At 44.4% G+C, this 14,844-nt stretch overlaps 1 protein-coding gene across 5 annotated transcripts in view; it reads left to right on the forward strand.

The window, feature by feature from the left end:
• Window positions 1–14,844, forward strand: part of FSD1L (fibronectin type III and SPRY domain containing 1 like) — a 201,887-nt gene that overhangs the window by 149,221 nt on the left and 37,822 nt on the right. For all 5 annotated transcript variants that reach the window (XM_033918462.1, XM_033918492.1, XM_033918472.1 and 2 more), the window contains one exon: window positions 7,305–7,405. In XM_033918462.1, coding sequence (XP_033774353.1) covers window positions 7,305–7,405 — 101 coding nt within the window. The remainder of the gene's footprint in view (window positions 1–7,304; window positions 7,406–14,844) is intronic.

Consider the following 14,844-nt stretch of genomic DNA (forward strand, 5'->3'; position numbering starts at 1 on the left):
TCTGGATGTGCCTGGGCAATTATTTTCTCCTGTTGAGGTTTCTCATCAGTGAGACTGCTATTCTATTTCTCCTGTTGAGGTTTCTCTTCAGTGAGATGGCAATTTTATTTCTCCTGTTGAGTTTTCTCTTCAGTGAGACAGGGATGTCCGGCTGAACGGTGCCGGCTTTAGGGGTTAAACCTGGGCCCCCCCCCAGATCCCTGCCTCACCCTCCCTCCATTGCTAGAGGGTCTGACTGGGTCTCGATTTTTTTTCTTTTTTCCCTTCTCTGTTAAAAAAAAAAAAAAAGAGACCACAGTTGCTACATTCTGCCCTGTTAGTGCTGCACAACCAGCTCTTACTGGCTTCAACTGGCCCTAACAACAAGCTTGTGAGTATGTATGTGTTTTTTACTGTTGTTTGAACTTCAGGTTCTGTTTGGAAGTCTTAGTACTGTGGGTTCGGTCAACGTACGTTTAAGGAATGGCTTTATCTATTTATACTCTAGAGCAGTGTTCTTCAACCGCTGGTCCGCGGACCGGTATCGGTCCATAGAAAATTCCTGCCAGTCTGTGCAGGGCCAGCAAGAGCCTCCGACAGTAGCTTTCTCCCTTCCCCTCCCCTCCCAGGAGTTCTCAGTACTTACCTGCAACAGCGATCCACTTAGGCAGCCTTGGGGCTTTTGCTGAGTCATGGCCTGCCTCTGATGATGTAACTTCCTCTTTCTTCAGAGGTGGAGCGACCCATCAAAAGACCCAAAGCTGACTAAGTGAGTCGCTGCTGCAGGCAAGTACTGAGAGCTGCTTTGAGGGGTACGGTGGGAAGGGGAGGAAGCCACTGTTGGAGGCTGGGAAGCTGCTGGATAAAGAGAGAGATGCTACTGGACCTGGAGGGAGGGAGAAGGAGAGATGCTGCTGGGAATGGAGGAGGGAAAGAGAAGGAAAGAGAGTTACTGTTGGATGGGGAAGGATGGAAGGAGAAGGGGTATTGCTGGACAGGGGAGGAGGGAAAAAGGAAGGAAACAGCTGGCAGGGAGATTAGAGGAGGAGAAGGGGTCAGGGTGAAATGGAGAGATCAGATGAGGGAAAGGGGAGAGACAGGAGGTAGAGAGAGATTGATGGGAAAAGGGGTCAGCAGAGAAATAAGAAGAAAGGGACAAAGATGCTAGATCTGATGTAGGAGAGCTAAAAATGAATAGAGCAGTGAGAATGCTGGAATGAATCGTGTAAAAAGAGAGGGGGCACAGGCTGGATGGAAAGGGGAGAGGAGCATAGAAAGAAGGCAGATACCATATGGAAAGGGGAGAGGGCAGACAGTGGATGGAAGGGGCAGATGCTGCATTGAAGAGACAGAGAAGGCAGACGCTGGAAGGAAGAGAGTGAAAAGAAGATGAAACTAGAGACAATAAAAGGTAGAAAAAAAAATTTATTTCTATTTTGTCATTAGAATATATCAGATTTGAAATATGTATCCTGCTAGAGCTGGTGTTAGATATAACTGAGGCCTGGAAAGCCCAGCCAGTGCTTCTTTAGCTTCCAGCTGGCTTAGGGCTCTCTCTGACCAGGGAGCAGTTGCCCTAGTTGTACTTCTCTAACACTATTCCGGTCATGTGTAACTGCGGTATTCTGTTAGCATGATATTTCTGTGTAGCATTCTGTAATAATTTGGCTTATTCCGTTTTCTTGATATCAGAGGGGATATTTATGGAGGGAAGGGGAGACAGGGGTTTTGTGGATCCTTGCTCTGTATTATTTGTATTTATAAAATGACAATTGTACAGAATATTGTTTCTTTTCATACTTTAATAAAATACGTTCAATATAAAATAATAACTGAGGCTTGTGCGGATGGTTTGCGGGGACCGGGCTCACGGGGCGGAAACGGGTTTTTAAAATTTCAGTCTTAGTAGTTTGCCAGTCCACAAAATAATTATTTTATTTCCGCCGGTCCATGGATGTAAAAAGGTTGAAGAGCACTGCTCTAGAGCAGTTTATCTCAAACTGTGCCTCCTGAGATTCCAAGTGTGCCGCGGCACACTGAGGAGAAAGAGAGGTGCTGGCCAGCTGACTTGCCTACAGGACGTGCCTGTCAGCGCTGCATGTCTAGCGACTTCCTCCAGCTTCGTGTATCTCCCAGGACTCCTGCCTTCTTCGTCTTCTCTCCCCACCCCCGGACCAGCAGCAGCAGCTCAGTGTACATTTAACTTCACCACACAGCTGCTGTTGGTATTAGTTTAGACGCGGTTCCATCAGTCAGCTAGGTTGGTCCGCTTTGATGATGCAACTTTCTCTTTCATCAGAGGCAAGCCGGCCTAGCAAAGGAACTGCGTCTAAACTAATGCTAGCGGCAGCTGTGTGGGGAAGTTAAAAGCACAGTGAGCTGCCACTAGAGAGAGGTACTGCTGGACAGAGGAGGAGGGAAAGAGAAGGGAAGAGAGGTGCTGCTGGACATAGGGAGAGGTGCTGCTGGACAGGGGGGAGGAAAGGGAGATGATGTACTGCTGGATCTGGCAGAAGGGGAGGGAAAGGAAAGGTGCTACACACTGGAGGGGAGGGTGAGATGGTGCATGGGGAGAGAGCATATTGGGTTGGGGGCTAGGAAGGAGGGATGTCACTCGAGGGAAGAAGCAAGGAGAGAGAGAAAACTTGCAGAAGGCAGAAAGTGTTGGACTCATGGAAAGGGCGAGATGGATGGGAAGGATAGAAAGGGAAGGAGAAATGTCACATTCGGGGGAAGGGGGAGAGGGCAGAGTTGGATTTGTGGAGAGAAGTTGGATTTGTAGAGAGAAGTTGGTTGGGGGAGGGAAGGGGACTGGAGGAGAAGCAGCATGCAGGAGGAAGAAAGAAAGAAATGTTGGACTGGTGGAAAGGAGGGAGAAATGTTGGACTGGGAGGGGGGCCAGAAAGGAGGAAGGGAAGGGAGATGGACTGCATGGGGCATAAAGGAGGAAGGGAGAGAAATATTTTAAATGGGGGAGAGGAGGGAGATAAATAAAGGAAGAGAGAAATACCAGACCAGGGAATGGAAGGGAAGGAGGGGGAGTCTGGAGAGTGAAGCGGGGAGTGTGTGGCGCAGTGGTTGGAGCTACAGCCTCAGCACCCTGGGGTTGTGTGGGGGGGTGTGGCGGGAAGTGTGTGGCGCAGTGGTTGGAGCTACAGCCTCAGCACCCTGGGATTGTGGGTTCATACCCCGTACTGTTCCTTGTGACCCTGGGCAAGTCACTCAGTCCTCCGTAGCCCCAGGTATGTTAGATAGATTGTGAACCCTCCGGGACAGATAGGGAAAATGCTTGAGTACCTGATTGTAAACTGCTTAGATAACCTTGATAGGCAGTATAGAAAAACCTAATAAACTTGAAATTTGATCCCCGTCCTCAATTGCTGATAGCTGGAACGGATTATATGGTGGATGTCTTATATGACCTCATGAGAGTTTTGGCAAAGGTGTCCGCATACTCCATTTCAGCCCACCAAATGCTCTGATTCCACTTACAAAGCGACATTAGCTAGGCTGCCTTTTAAGGGGCAATTGTTGTTCGGTAAAGGCCTGGATGACCTCATGGATTCTGTGATGGACCGTCGCCCTAAGACCTTGCCTGATAGTAGACCCAGATCCTCCAGAAGTTCTGGTCATTCTCATTTTCGTGGCTCACGGTATTGCAGGCCTTATGTGAATGCCAGGCCGAGGGATGCCGCTCTTTGGATAGGGGCCCAACTCTCAGCATTTCTTCCTGCCTGGATATGCATCATGTCAGACCAGTGGGTCTTGGGCATTATTCGATCGGGCTACAAGTTGGAATTTGTCCAGTCTGTCTGATTGGTTCATAGATTCTCCTGGATGCACAGACAAGGCGCTCAAAGTTCAGACCACCGTGTAGCACTTGCTGGATATTCAAGCTATAGAGCAGGTATCACCCAGCCTCTCGGGCTCAAGCAGATACTCTGTATCATGCCAAATAAAGGCTATTCTGGATCTTCAACTCTCAAGATTCCCCACTTCCGAATGAAGACTGTGTGTTCAATCATTGCAGCAGTGGCTCCAGTGGAGTTTCTTGCCTCGCTGGACCTCACAGAGGCATACTTGCACATTCCCATTTTTCCAGCCCACTACAAATTTCTGCAATTTCATGTTCTGGAACAGCATTACCAGTTCTCGGCCCTGCTGTTTGGGCTGGCGACAGTGCCTTGGGCCTTCACCGAGGTGATGGTGGTAGTTTCAAGTTCAAGTTTCAAGTTTTATTATTATTTGATGAATCGCCTATACAAAACATTCTGAGCGATGAACAATTTTATAAAACAACTTTTTAGAAAACAAACAATTTTAAAAACAACATTTTAAAGGACAAACAATTTTAAGACACAAGTAAAAAGTTAATATACTTATAACACATAAATTTCTTTATACATGTGGCTTAGTGACAAACATGATATAGACGGAAAGGAGGATAAAGTTACAATTCTCTCAGGCAGAAAAACATAAAAGAGGAAAGAGCACGGGGAAGGGAAAAAAAAAAAAATAGGTGTCTGCATTTGCTTAATAAAAGGACTCGTAGTTTAATTAATAAAAGCATCGTTAAATAAAAAAGTTTTTAAAAGTTTTTTAAAAGAGATAATATCTTTTTCTTTTCTGATGTAAAGTGGCAATGCATTCCACGTTTGTGGAGCTATAACAGAAAACATTTAATTTCTCCTTGTACCCACAATTTTTAAGGAAGGGACAGTTAATAGGTCTTGTGATGATGAACGAAGAGAACGAGGGGCATAATAAGGAATGATCATTCTAGACATGAATTGAGGTTCATTGAAAGCTAGTACTTTAAATACCAAGAATAATATCTTAAAAGTAATTCAGTGGCTAATAGGTAGCCAATGGGACTTGATCAATAGCGGTGTAACGTGGTCATATTTTTTTGCTTTAGTGGTGGCTTACCTGTGAAAAATGGGCCTACAGGTTCACCCTTACTTAGATGACTGGCTGATCAGAGCTCCCTCGTTAGCTGAAGGATGACACACAGTGGAGCAGGTACTCTAGGTGCTGGAAGACCTGGACTGGATTGTCAACTTCAGAAAGAGCCATCTGACGTACATGCAGTTGCTGTAATATCTGGGAGTCCTCTTTCATATGGCTGCGGGCTGTGTCTGGTTGCCAGAAGCTTGCAGACAGAACCTCTGTGTCCAGATTTCTTCTCTTTTGGAGCGGCCGGCTCCTTTGTCGTGGGATTATCTTCAGGTTCTAGGATCCATGGTTGCCACTCGGAATGCCTAGCAGACTTGTCTACTGTGGACTCTGGAGGCCCGAGCAAGCATGGACTGGTGGCTTTGCCCACAATCGCTCTGCAGGGGTGTACCGCTCCAATTGCTTCCTGGATAGTGGTGATGACAGATGCCAGCCTTCAGGACTGGGGAGCTCATTGCAATCGTGTCCTTTTCAGGGGTGTTGGACACCCTCTCGGTGAAAGTGATCCATCAGCCAGTTGGAGCTCAGGGCCATTTATCTGGCTCTGATAAGATTGCAGAAGACTCTGGAGTGCCAAGTGGTCAGGGTCTTCTATGACAATGTGATGGCAGTAATCACCAGGTAAAGACTAAGAGCACTCCTCTGGTTCAGGAAGCCTGCCTTCTTTTTCTTTGGGTGGAACATCATCTTCTGGCACTGACAGCAGTGCATGTAGCAGAGTGGACAGTGTTCCTTTACCTGCTTTCAGTTTTCAGTCTGTTTATGCTTCTACAAGCTGATTCTTGGATGCCTGTCAGCTCTGTGGGCATTAATATAAAACTAAATCTTTTCCAGAGAAGAAAAAAATGGTAAAACTAGAGGGCATAATTTGAGGTTACAGGGAGGAAGACTTAGGAGCAATGTCAGGAAATTCTTCTTCACGGAGAAGGTGGTAGATGCTTGGAATGCCCTCCTGAGGGAAGTAGTGGAGAGGAAAACGGTGATGGAATTCAAAAAAGCGGATAAAAATAGAGGATCTCTAATTTGAAAATGAAGGAGGTAAAGTAAAGAACTAAGGCTGGTATTGGACAGACCTGCACGGTCTGTGTCCCATATATGGTGATTCTGTGTACAATGGGCTGGGGTGGGCATCAATGTGAACTCCCTAATATGGAACATGAGGATGTTACTGGCCAGACTTTATGGTAGTTGTCCTGCAAACAACGGGATGGTTGAATAGGCTGCAGTGAACTTGGACGGCAACTTCAGCATTTGGAACCTAGGACAATACCAGACTTTACAGTCTACGGCCCAGAATTATCAAATAAAAGACAAGTTAATCTAATTAAGTATTTTTAATGAGTATAATATATGGGCAGACTGGATGGACCGTTCAGGTCTTTATCTGCAGTCATTACTATGTATATATGTTCCATTTATTGGGGAGTAGTTTCTGAGCTCCTTTGAAGCCTGTTTTGGCAGTTAATGGTACTGTTTGTTTAGTTTTGAGCAGAACCATTTGTTTAAGCCTATTGCTACAGGTGCCTCTATAGGTGCGTCTTGGTGCTTGGATACTAACTGTAGAGGGCGCTAAAATGCAGAGTGAAAAATTTGGAGTGGATTCCTTCTTCAGCATGCGGGTATGGGGAAATAACCCAGCTGTCTAGAACAGGGGCAGGCAATCAGGTCCTTGAGAACCACAGGCAGGTCAAGTTTTCAGGATATCCACAATAAATATGCATGAGATAGATTTGCATCTCAAGGAGGCAGCGAATGCAAATCCATCTCCTGCATATTCATTGTAGATATTCTGAAAATCTGACCTGCTTGTGGCTCTCGAGGACTGCAAGTGCCTACCCCTTGTCTAGAATGTCTCACCTATCTACTGGAAAAGTGCTTACCAGGGTAAGTACATAATCTCTTTTTGAACCTATTTACTGGGATTTGGCGGACTATAAGTACAACATCATATCATACTATAACAGCACCAGTAATGTAACTTGATGCTTAGAAATCTAATTCCACCTATTTTACTCTGAGGGATGGTAATGTGCTCAACCTTATTCAAGATCTTTTCCCTTGCCAAATAAAGCATAATTCTATTCTATTCTATTCTGTCACTGTTGGTATGGATTAGACTGGGGATTTTGCTCCATACAGCAGAAAAAAATTATTTTGAGAAAGAGTGAATTGTATGATGCTGTATTTTTCTAGGGCAGAGTAGGACATGGGAGATTCTCAGTTTTTCACTGGGTCTCTCTAGTACTAGGTGAAGTAGAACATGCTCTTTCCCTTATTTTGTGTGTTGATGTTGGTCTCTGTGGCATTTATCTGGGTCAGGTGCATGCTTCTGCTTGCTTAATGCGATCCTCTGCTTCCTTCCTTTTCAGAAGTGGCACGCCCTCACCAAAGAGGACATCTGTTACTTCACGGCCAGCCCTGGCACGAGGCAGCAGGGACCGCTTTACAGGGGAGTCCTATACTGTGCTGGGTGAGCATTTTTTCCATTGCTGGGAATGAGAGTCATTGAGCTTTCAAGTGGAACCTTGGTTTGTGAGCATAATTCGTTTCAGAAGCATGCTTGTTAACCAAAGTGCTCATATGCTAAAGCAACTTTCCACATAGGAGTGAATGGAAACGCGGGTGATTTGTTCCCAATCCCCCCCCCCCCCCCACCTGAGGCCAGTGGTGGACTTCCACCCCACCATATCATATCCCCAAAAGACTCCCTACCCCCGAGGCCACTGGCATGCTTCCACCCCACCCCCAGGAACAGGCTTCACCCACCTCAACCCTGAAAACCGGCATTGCCCCCCGCCCAAACCCTTACCGCGATCGGACACCAGCACGCAGCACCAACCCACAGGATATGCCGGTGCCAAAAGAGAAGGTTGCGAGGGGATATGATAGAGAATTTCAAAATACTAAAAGGATTCGACAAAATAGAGCAAAAAACATCATTATTCACATTGTCAAATGTGACTTGGGCAAGGGGTCATGGACTGAAACTGAGGGGCACCAGGCCCAGGACAAATATCAGAAAGTTCTGTTTCTCTCAGCAAGTAGTGGACGCTTGGAATGCTCTCCCGGAGGAGGTTGTGTCGGAGACCACCATTCCAGGATTCAAGGGCAAGTTGGATGCACACCTCCTTGCAAAACATATTAGGGGTACGGGTAAACAGGGTCTTTAGCAGGGAACACCGGGATTGGCCTCCGCGTGTGCGGGTCGCCGAACAGGATGGACCTAGGGTCTGATCCGGTGAATGGCATTTCTTATGTTCTTAATCTCTGCAGGACCTTGAGCATCTGCACATGCTCAAGGCCTTCTGGCTCCCACTTTCTCTGAGAATCTCAGTTTTGAGTATTTTAATCTCCTATCTATCTTTTTCACTGCTCAGGAAGAAATACATTTGTTACATTTTCTCTGGGGGGTTGCACTGCATGCAGAATCTTGAATCTTAGGGTGTTTTAAAAAATATATTAGTACTTTTAGTTTTTGGTCCCATATTTGCATAGGGGTTATCTGTGTTCTGGTAGGAATGAATGTTGAGAAGCATAGTGTGTTTTGTGTAGTTGTTTTTTTGTGTGGTTAACCATTACCTTTATGTGTTGTTAAAATTATATTGTGTGTGTATATATGAAAAATGAATGGAAAAAATGCTGTTATAATTAGTATAATTATGGGGGTGGGGTCTGGGGCAGAGATTGAGTGGTGTCTGGCCCACGACTAAGCCTGTGTTTTGGATTTCGGCCCCTTAATATGATTGAGTTTGACACCCCTGTTCTAGAGTATTCACCAAGTGCCTACTGGTTATGGCAGCAACCCTACGTACTCACGGGTTTCAAGTGTTTCCATATAAGGATGATTGGCTGATAAAAGCTACATTTCCTCAAGCAGTATACTCGGCAACACAATTGATGATAACTTTTTCTTCAGCTTCTGGATTCGAAGTCAACTTCTCAAAGTTGCAGCTTCAACCCTCTGAACTACTGCAATTCATAGGAGCCCTACTTGACACCTTTCATCTATGGGCATTTCTACCTCATCAAAGTCAAGACACTTTGCTTCATCTTTGCAAGCAAGTCTGCACTCTACAAACCATCTCAGCAAGACAGATGATGCGACTAATAGGTCACATGGCATCCACAGTTTATGTTACCCCCTTTGCATGACTTCATCTCAGATCAGTTCGGTAGACCCTAGCGTCTCAATGGTCTCAAGCTCTCGATCCCATATCCCAAAGGATCATGGTCACCTCACCTCTTCGTCAGTCTGTTCAAGTGGTGGATGGATCCGTCAAATCTTTCCAGGGGTCTCCTCAGATAGACTTGATTGCATCTCTCCACAACCACAAATTGCCTCAATTCTACTCTAAATAGTACTCTCCTCATTGTCTCAAAATAGATGCCTTTCTTCTGGATTGAATGAACAAGTTGCTCTATGCATTTCCGCCAATCCCTCTCATTCTCAAGACTTTAGTCAAGCTCAAGCGTGAATCAGCAACCATGATCCTGATAGCACCTCGGTGGCCCAGAAAACCTTGGTTCTCTCTACTTCAAGTTTCAAGTTTTATTAAAATTTTGATTCAATCGCAATATCGTGTCAGGGATCCAATTCCTTTACAAATCTTTCCATCTCTGCTCACTCAGAATCAAGGATCTCTTTTACATCCCAATCTGCAATCTCTGCACCTTATAGCTTGGTACCTCTTGGTCTGACTTCAACAGATTTTAATCTTTCTGACTCGATACAAGCTATTATAGCTGCTTCAAGAAAGCCTTCTATTTAGCAATGCTATCAACAGAAGTAGACATGCTTCAGTTTGTGTGTACTCTCCATTACCAAGATGCTTCTTCCTCTCTTCCTTCCGTGTTGGATTATCTTCTTCATTTATCCAATTCTGGACTGAAAACTACTTTGGTCAGAGTTCACCTCAGTGCTATTAGTGCTTTCCATGTTCCTGTCAACAATGAATCTCTGGCCACTCATCCGCTTGTCTCCCAGTTTATGAAAGGACTTTTCAACTCCAGACCTCCACTCAAGCCAACTCCAGTTGTCTGGGATCTTAATGTAATAATAATAATAACAACAGCTTATATACCGCAATACCGTGTAGTCCTAGCCAGTTTGATGAAACCACCATTTGAACAAATGGCATCTACTCATCTTTTTTTATTATTTATTTATTCAATTTAATTAATACAAACAAGCAATAAACATACTTGTACACAGATTACACAAAATATTATAAGAAAAAAAACTATAACCCCAATTCCACTTAACACAGTGTTTTTGGTTACTCAATAATAATTCAAATTATTTAGTCCACAACTTTTGGAGAGAAACTTAAGAAAAAATAAAAATAAGAAATAAGACGAATCTTGTCCAACTTAGAAAGCGGCATTTTTCTGCGGTGCTACAGCCATTCATAGCAGGTTACTCATTTTCAGTTACAGGCCCTACATGCTCTTTAGATTCTATAAATCCTATCAATTGTTTAGGCTCAAAAAATAAGTAATTCTTATTCTGATATGAAACAAAACATTTTACAGGAAATTTCAACATAAAATTTGCTCCCAAGGCTATGACTCTTGGCCGTAATGCCAAGAATTCCTTCCTACGCCTCTGAGATCTCAATGACATATCAGGAAATATTCGACATTAGAGCCTAAAAATTGATCATTAATATGATGAAAAAACAAGCGTAGTATATATTCTCTATCACTTTCTAAAGCAAGAGTTATTAACAGGGTTTTCCTTTCCGTTATAACCTCTAAAGAGTTCTCCAGAAACGTCGTTAAATTCATGTTGTCATTATTTGTCCCTTGAATCTCATTAGGAGTGGAAACTTCTACAGGTTTCTTTAGTTGCAGATAATTAGCTCTAACAATTGGTGGGAAACTTTCTGTGGGAATTAGCAAAATTTCCTTAAAGTATTTTCTTGCCATCTCCATTGGTGAAATTAAGGGACATTTAGGAAAGTTTAGGAGTCTCAGATTATTTTTCCTTAGTTGGTTCTCAAAACTTTCCATTTTCCTGGCAGTAAATGATCTCTCTTTTACCAATTCCAAATCCAAAGTTTTCATTTCGGATATTCTTGACTCCTGTTTTTCTAATTTCTCACTTAAATCTTTAAGGACCAAGCCCTGCTGCTCCACTTTAGAGTGAATAGTCCCATAATCAATTTTTAAAGTGGAAAAGGATAGTTTGAGGTTAGCGTCCATAACTGATATGGCCTGCCATAAAGCCTCCATATTTATTACCTTAGGCTTCTCCAACACCCCAAAGTTGATGTTACTTCCTCCCGAAGCTCCTCTCAACTCCTCTGCAGAGTGGGAAAGCTGCTGCTGTTCTCTAGCTTCTTCAGCTCCCGATAGAATTGGAGCTGGCTGTCCTCCTTCTCTGGGGATCGATGTACCTTCTGGGGTCATCATTTCCTCAGGAACTCCCGACTCTGCACTGCTTCCGGGTTGTGGTGATGGCTGCCTCTGCTCCGGGCTCAACAACGCCCGAATGTGTTGGCTGAGTTCGCCCGACATATTCGGGCTTACCCCTGAAGTAGCCCCCGAAGATTCACTCGAGCGGGCTAACGCTCCCTCGATTGTAGTTTGCACCAGACGCGGTGCCGCTATCGCCGCCGGAGGATTGCTGCGAAGGGCTCCTTTCCTCTTCCCCATATCGAGGTAAGAGGGTTGCTAGGTCACTTCAGCAAAACGCCTGCCGACTGCAAGAGAGGGAGCCTCCTACTCAGGCGTCCGCTCTCGTCGCCATCTTGTTTCCTCTCCCTTAGTGGCATCTACTCATCTTAAGTTCCTCATTTGGAAAGTGGTCATCTTGATTTCTGTCACTTCTGCCCATTGAGTGAGTGAGCTTCAAGCATTGGTTTCTGACCCACCCTCTGTACACAGTATTTCATCATGACAAGGTGGTTCTCCAGACCCATCCATCCTAAATTCCTCCCAAAGGTAGCCAGTTTTCTTCCCAAAGCCTCATTCTGGAGAAACAGCTCTTCATACAGGACTTCACCTCAATTGTTCATCTCTTTTGATCCTAACAAATTGAGCCTGCCTGTAGCCAAGAGAACTATTTTCACATGGCTAGTGGCCTGTATTTCCTTCTGCTATGCTCAGGTTGGGCTGTAGCTCAAGGGATGTGTTACAGCACACAAGGTCTAAGCCAGTGTTCTTCAACCTTTTGACACCTATGGACCGGAGGAAATAAAATAATTATTTTGTGGACCAGCACCGATCCGCGGACCGGCAGTTGAAGAACACTGGGCTAAGTCGTGCCCATCTCCACCCCAGACCCCGCCCCATAATAGTACTAATTGTAACACCATTTGTTCCATTCATTTTTTCATATATACACACACACAATATAATCATATTAACAATACATTAAGGTTAACCACAAAATTAAAATACACAAAGCACACTGTATGCTTTTCAACATTCCTTCCTACCAGAAAACAGATAACCCCATGCAAATGCAGGACCAAAAACTAAAAGTTCTAATATTTACAAACAAACCCTAAGTTGCAAGACTCTGCAAGCAGTACAACCCCAGAGGAAAAGAAACAAATGCATTTCTTCCTGAACAGACAGCAGATGTAAATCAATCACTAAATAAAAAATAAAAGCATTCCCACCTACCGTTGTTGTCTCTCTCCCTCCATGCTGTGCCTTGCCTTCTGGCCTGCCCCCCCTCCCAGTGTTATCTTCGGGCCGGTCCACAGTGCGATCAATGCAGCGTCTTCGGGCCAGCTCCCTGAGTGCTGCATTGCACAAAGCTGTGGGCAGCAGCTCCTCACGCGCATCCTGCACCTCATCTGGAAGCCTTCCCTCTGATGTTGCAACCTAGCTATGCTGTTTTTACCACATGCTCCAAAACCAAAATCCAGATATTCATTGTGCTGAACTTTTAGGCTTTAATGCTGAATAAAGTCACAAATCCTCTTCTGGAGGTTTTTTATGTGGTCTTATCTAAATTCTAGAAACGTGGGACAGGCACATGGAATCTCATAAGGGGAGGAGGAGATAGTGGATGCTGTGAATGGGCAGACTGGATGGGCCATTTGGCCTTTATCTGTTTTCATGTTTCTATGCCAAACCTGACCAATTATGTCTGAAAATTGAGACGTAGCCATACTTTGCCCCCGACATAGCTGGCTTGAAGTTCAATGCTGACCAGTCATTTTCAGTGGCACTAACCAGTTAAATACTGCTGAAAATGACCAGATAGCTGCAAACGAATGAGTTAACTAGTTAGCAGGCATTCCCAATCCGTTAACTCACTATGAATATCAATCAGACAGTTTTCAGTTAGTTGTAAAAATCTGTAGTGGATGCACATGTATTTATTTCTAAAATTTCTTAACCGCCTATAACTAAGCGGTTTACAGCATAAAACATTCACAATGATTCAAAAAGCAACATATAACAATACTTTCAGTACACACATTTAACCCACTAAAAATAGGGACGTAGGATTACATATCACCAGTCGTTAATGAATCAAGAGCATTATTCATAGCTCAGATTCCTCCTTAAACATCTCCTTTCCACATAGCATCAGAGGAAAGCATCTACATACAATTGAGTTTTTAGCATTCACTTAAACCGTAATTGATCCAAACAGATCCTCAGGATGCCAGGGAGGAGATTCCATTGTTTTATTCCTGCCATGGACATCAGTGCTATTCTTGATTTTTCATACTGGACAGTATTCTCCTTCCTCGATATTAATCTCGCTGTGCCTTCAGCATCTTCTCGGTTGGTATACCTCCCAAAGAGTTTGAAAATTCAGAGGAACAAAACCTGATGCACCACTGATAGAACCTTGAAGCACTTCCTTTGTGCCACTGGGAGCCAGTGCAACTGCTTTAACACCAGAGTAATATGCTCTCTACATGGGATTCCCAAAATCAACCTTGCCGCAGAGTTCATCACTTGCTGCAAGGCTTTACATTTGATCTTCGCCAATCCCAGGTAGAGCGCATTACAGTAATCCAACTGTGTCAGGATCAATGCCTGTACTGCTGATCAAAAAACATATGGAAGGAGCATCGGCTTCAATCGATAAAGTGTCCACAGTTGTGAGTATTCACCCTGGATCATCCTGAGGACCTGTTTCCCCATTGAGAGTGTATAATCTAAACATACGCCCAAGATCACCATCTCCCTTTTTACTGTTCACACCTTGAACCTGAATTTCAGTAGGAAGGTTCTCAGCCTGATCATTACTCATTATCATCACTTCAGATTTCCCAACATTCAGTTGTAATCCATGATCGCTCATCCAGTTGGCATTCTTATCATTGTATGTGCACAAAATAATGACCAAGGCTAGCTTCAAGGGGATCTGAACTCTCCCTCAGTCTTATCAGATCTGTCATAATTTCCAGCCTTTTTTATAAGGGAGAAGTAGCCAACGGTATGTTTGGGGTTTTATTTATTGTTTAATAACAGTAGCATATACTCTTTATGTTGTAGATATTTGTTTGTTTGTTTGTTTCTTCAGAAAAGTTTATTTGCAATTCAGTTTACAATATAAAAACATACATTTTAAAAAGTTTATACAGTGGTACCTTGGATTACGAGCATAATCCGTTCCAGGAGCATGCTCGTAATCCAAAATGCTCATATATCAAAGCAAGTTTCCCCATAGGAAATAAGGGAAACTTGCTTTGATATGTTTCCACCCCCCACCTTCCCCCCCCGAGGCCAGCAGCGCTGCTTCCCCCCCCCCCACGAGAACCGGCATTGCTCCCCCCCCACGAGAACCGGCATTGCTCCCCCCGAAGGCCCTCCCCCCGCGAACCGGCACCCTCCCCCCCCCGCCGCCATCGGGCACCCCCCCGCCGTGACCTGAGGTCCCCCCAACCCACCCAAACCCTCTTCTTACTTTTCTGTAGCCTCCGCAGCGGCACC

The sequence above is a fragment of the Geotrypetes seraphini genome, chromosome 1 (genome assembly GCF_902459505.1).
Source record: "Geotrypetes seraphini chromosome 1, aGeoSer1.1, whole genome shotgun sequence".
NCBI lineage: Eukaryota > Metazoa > Chordata > Amphibia > Gymnophiona > Dermophiidae > Geotrypetes > Geotrypetes seraphini.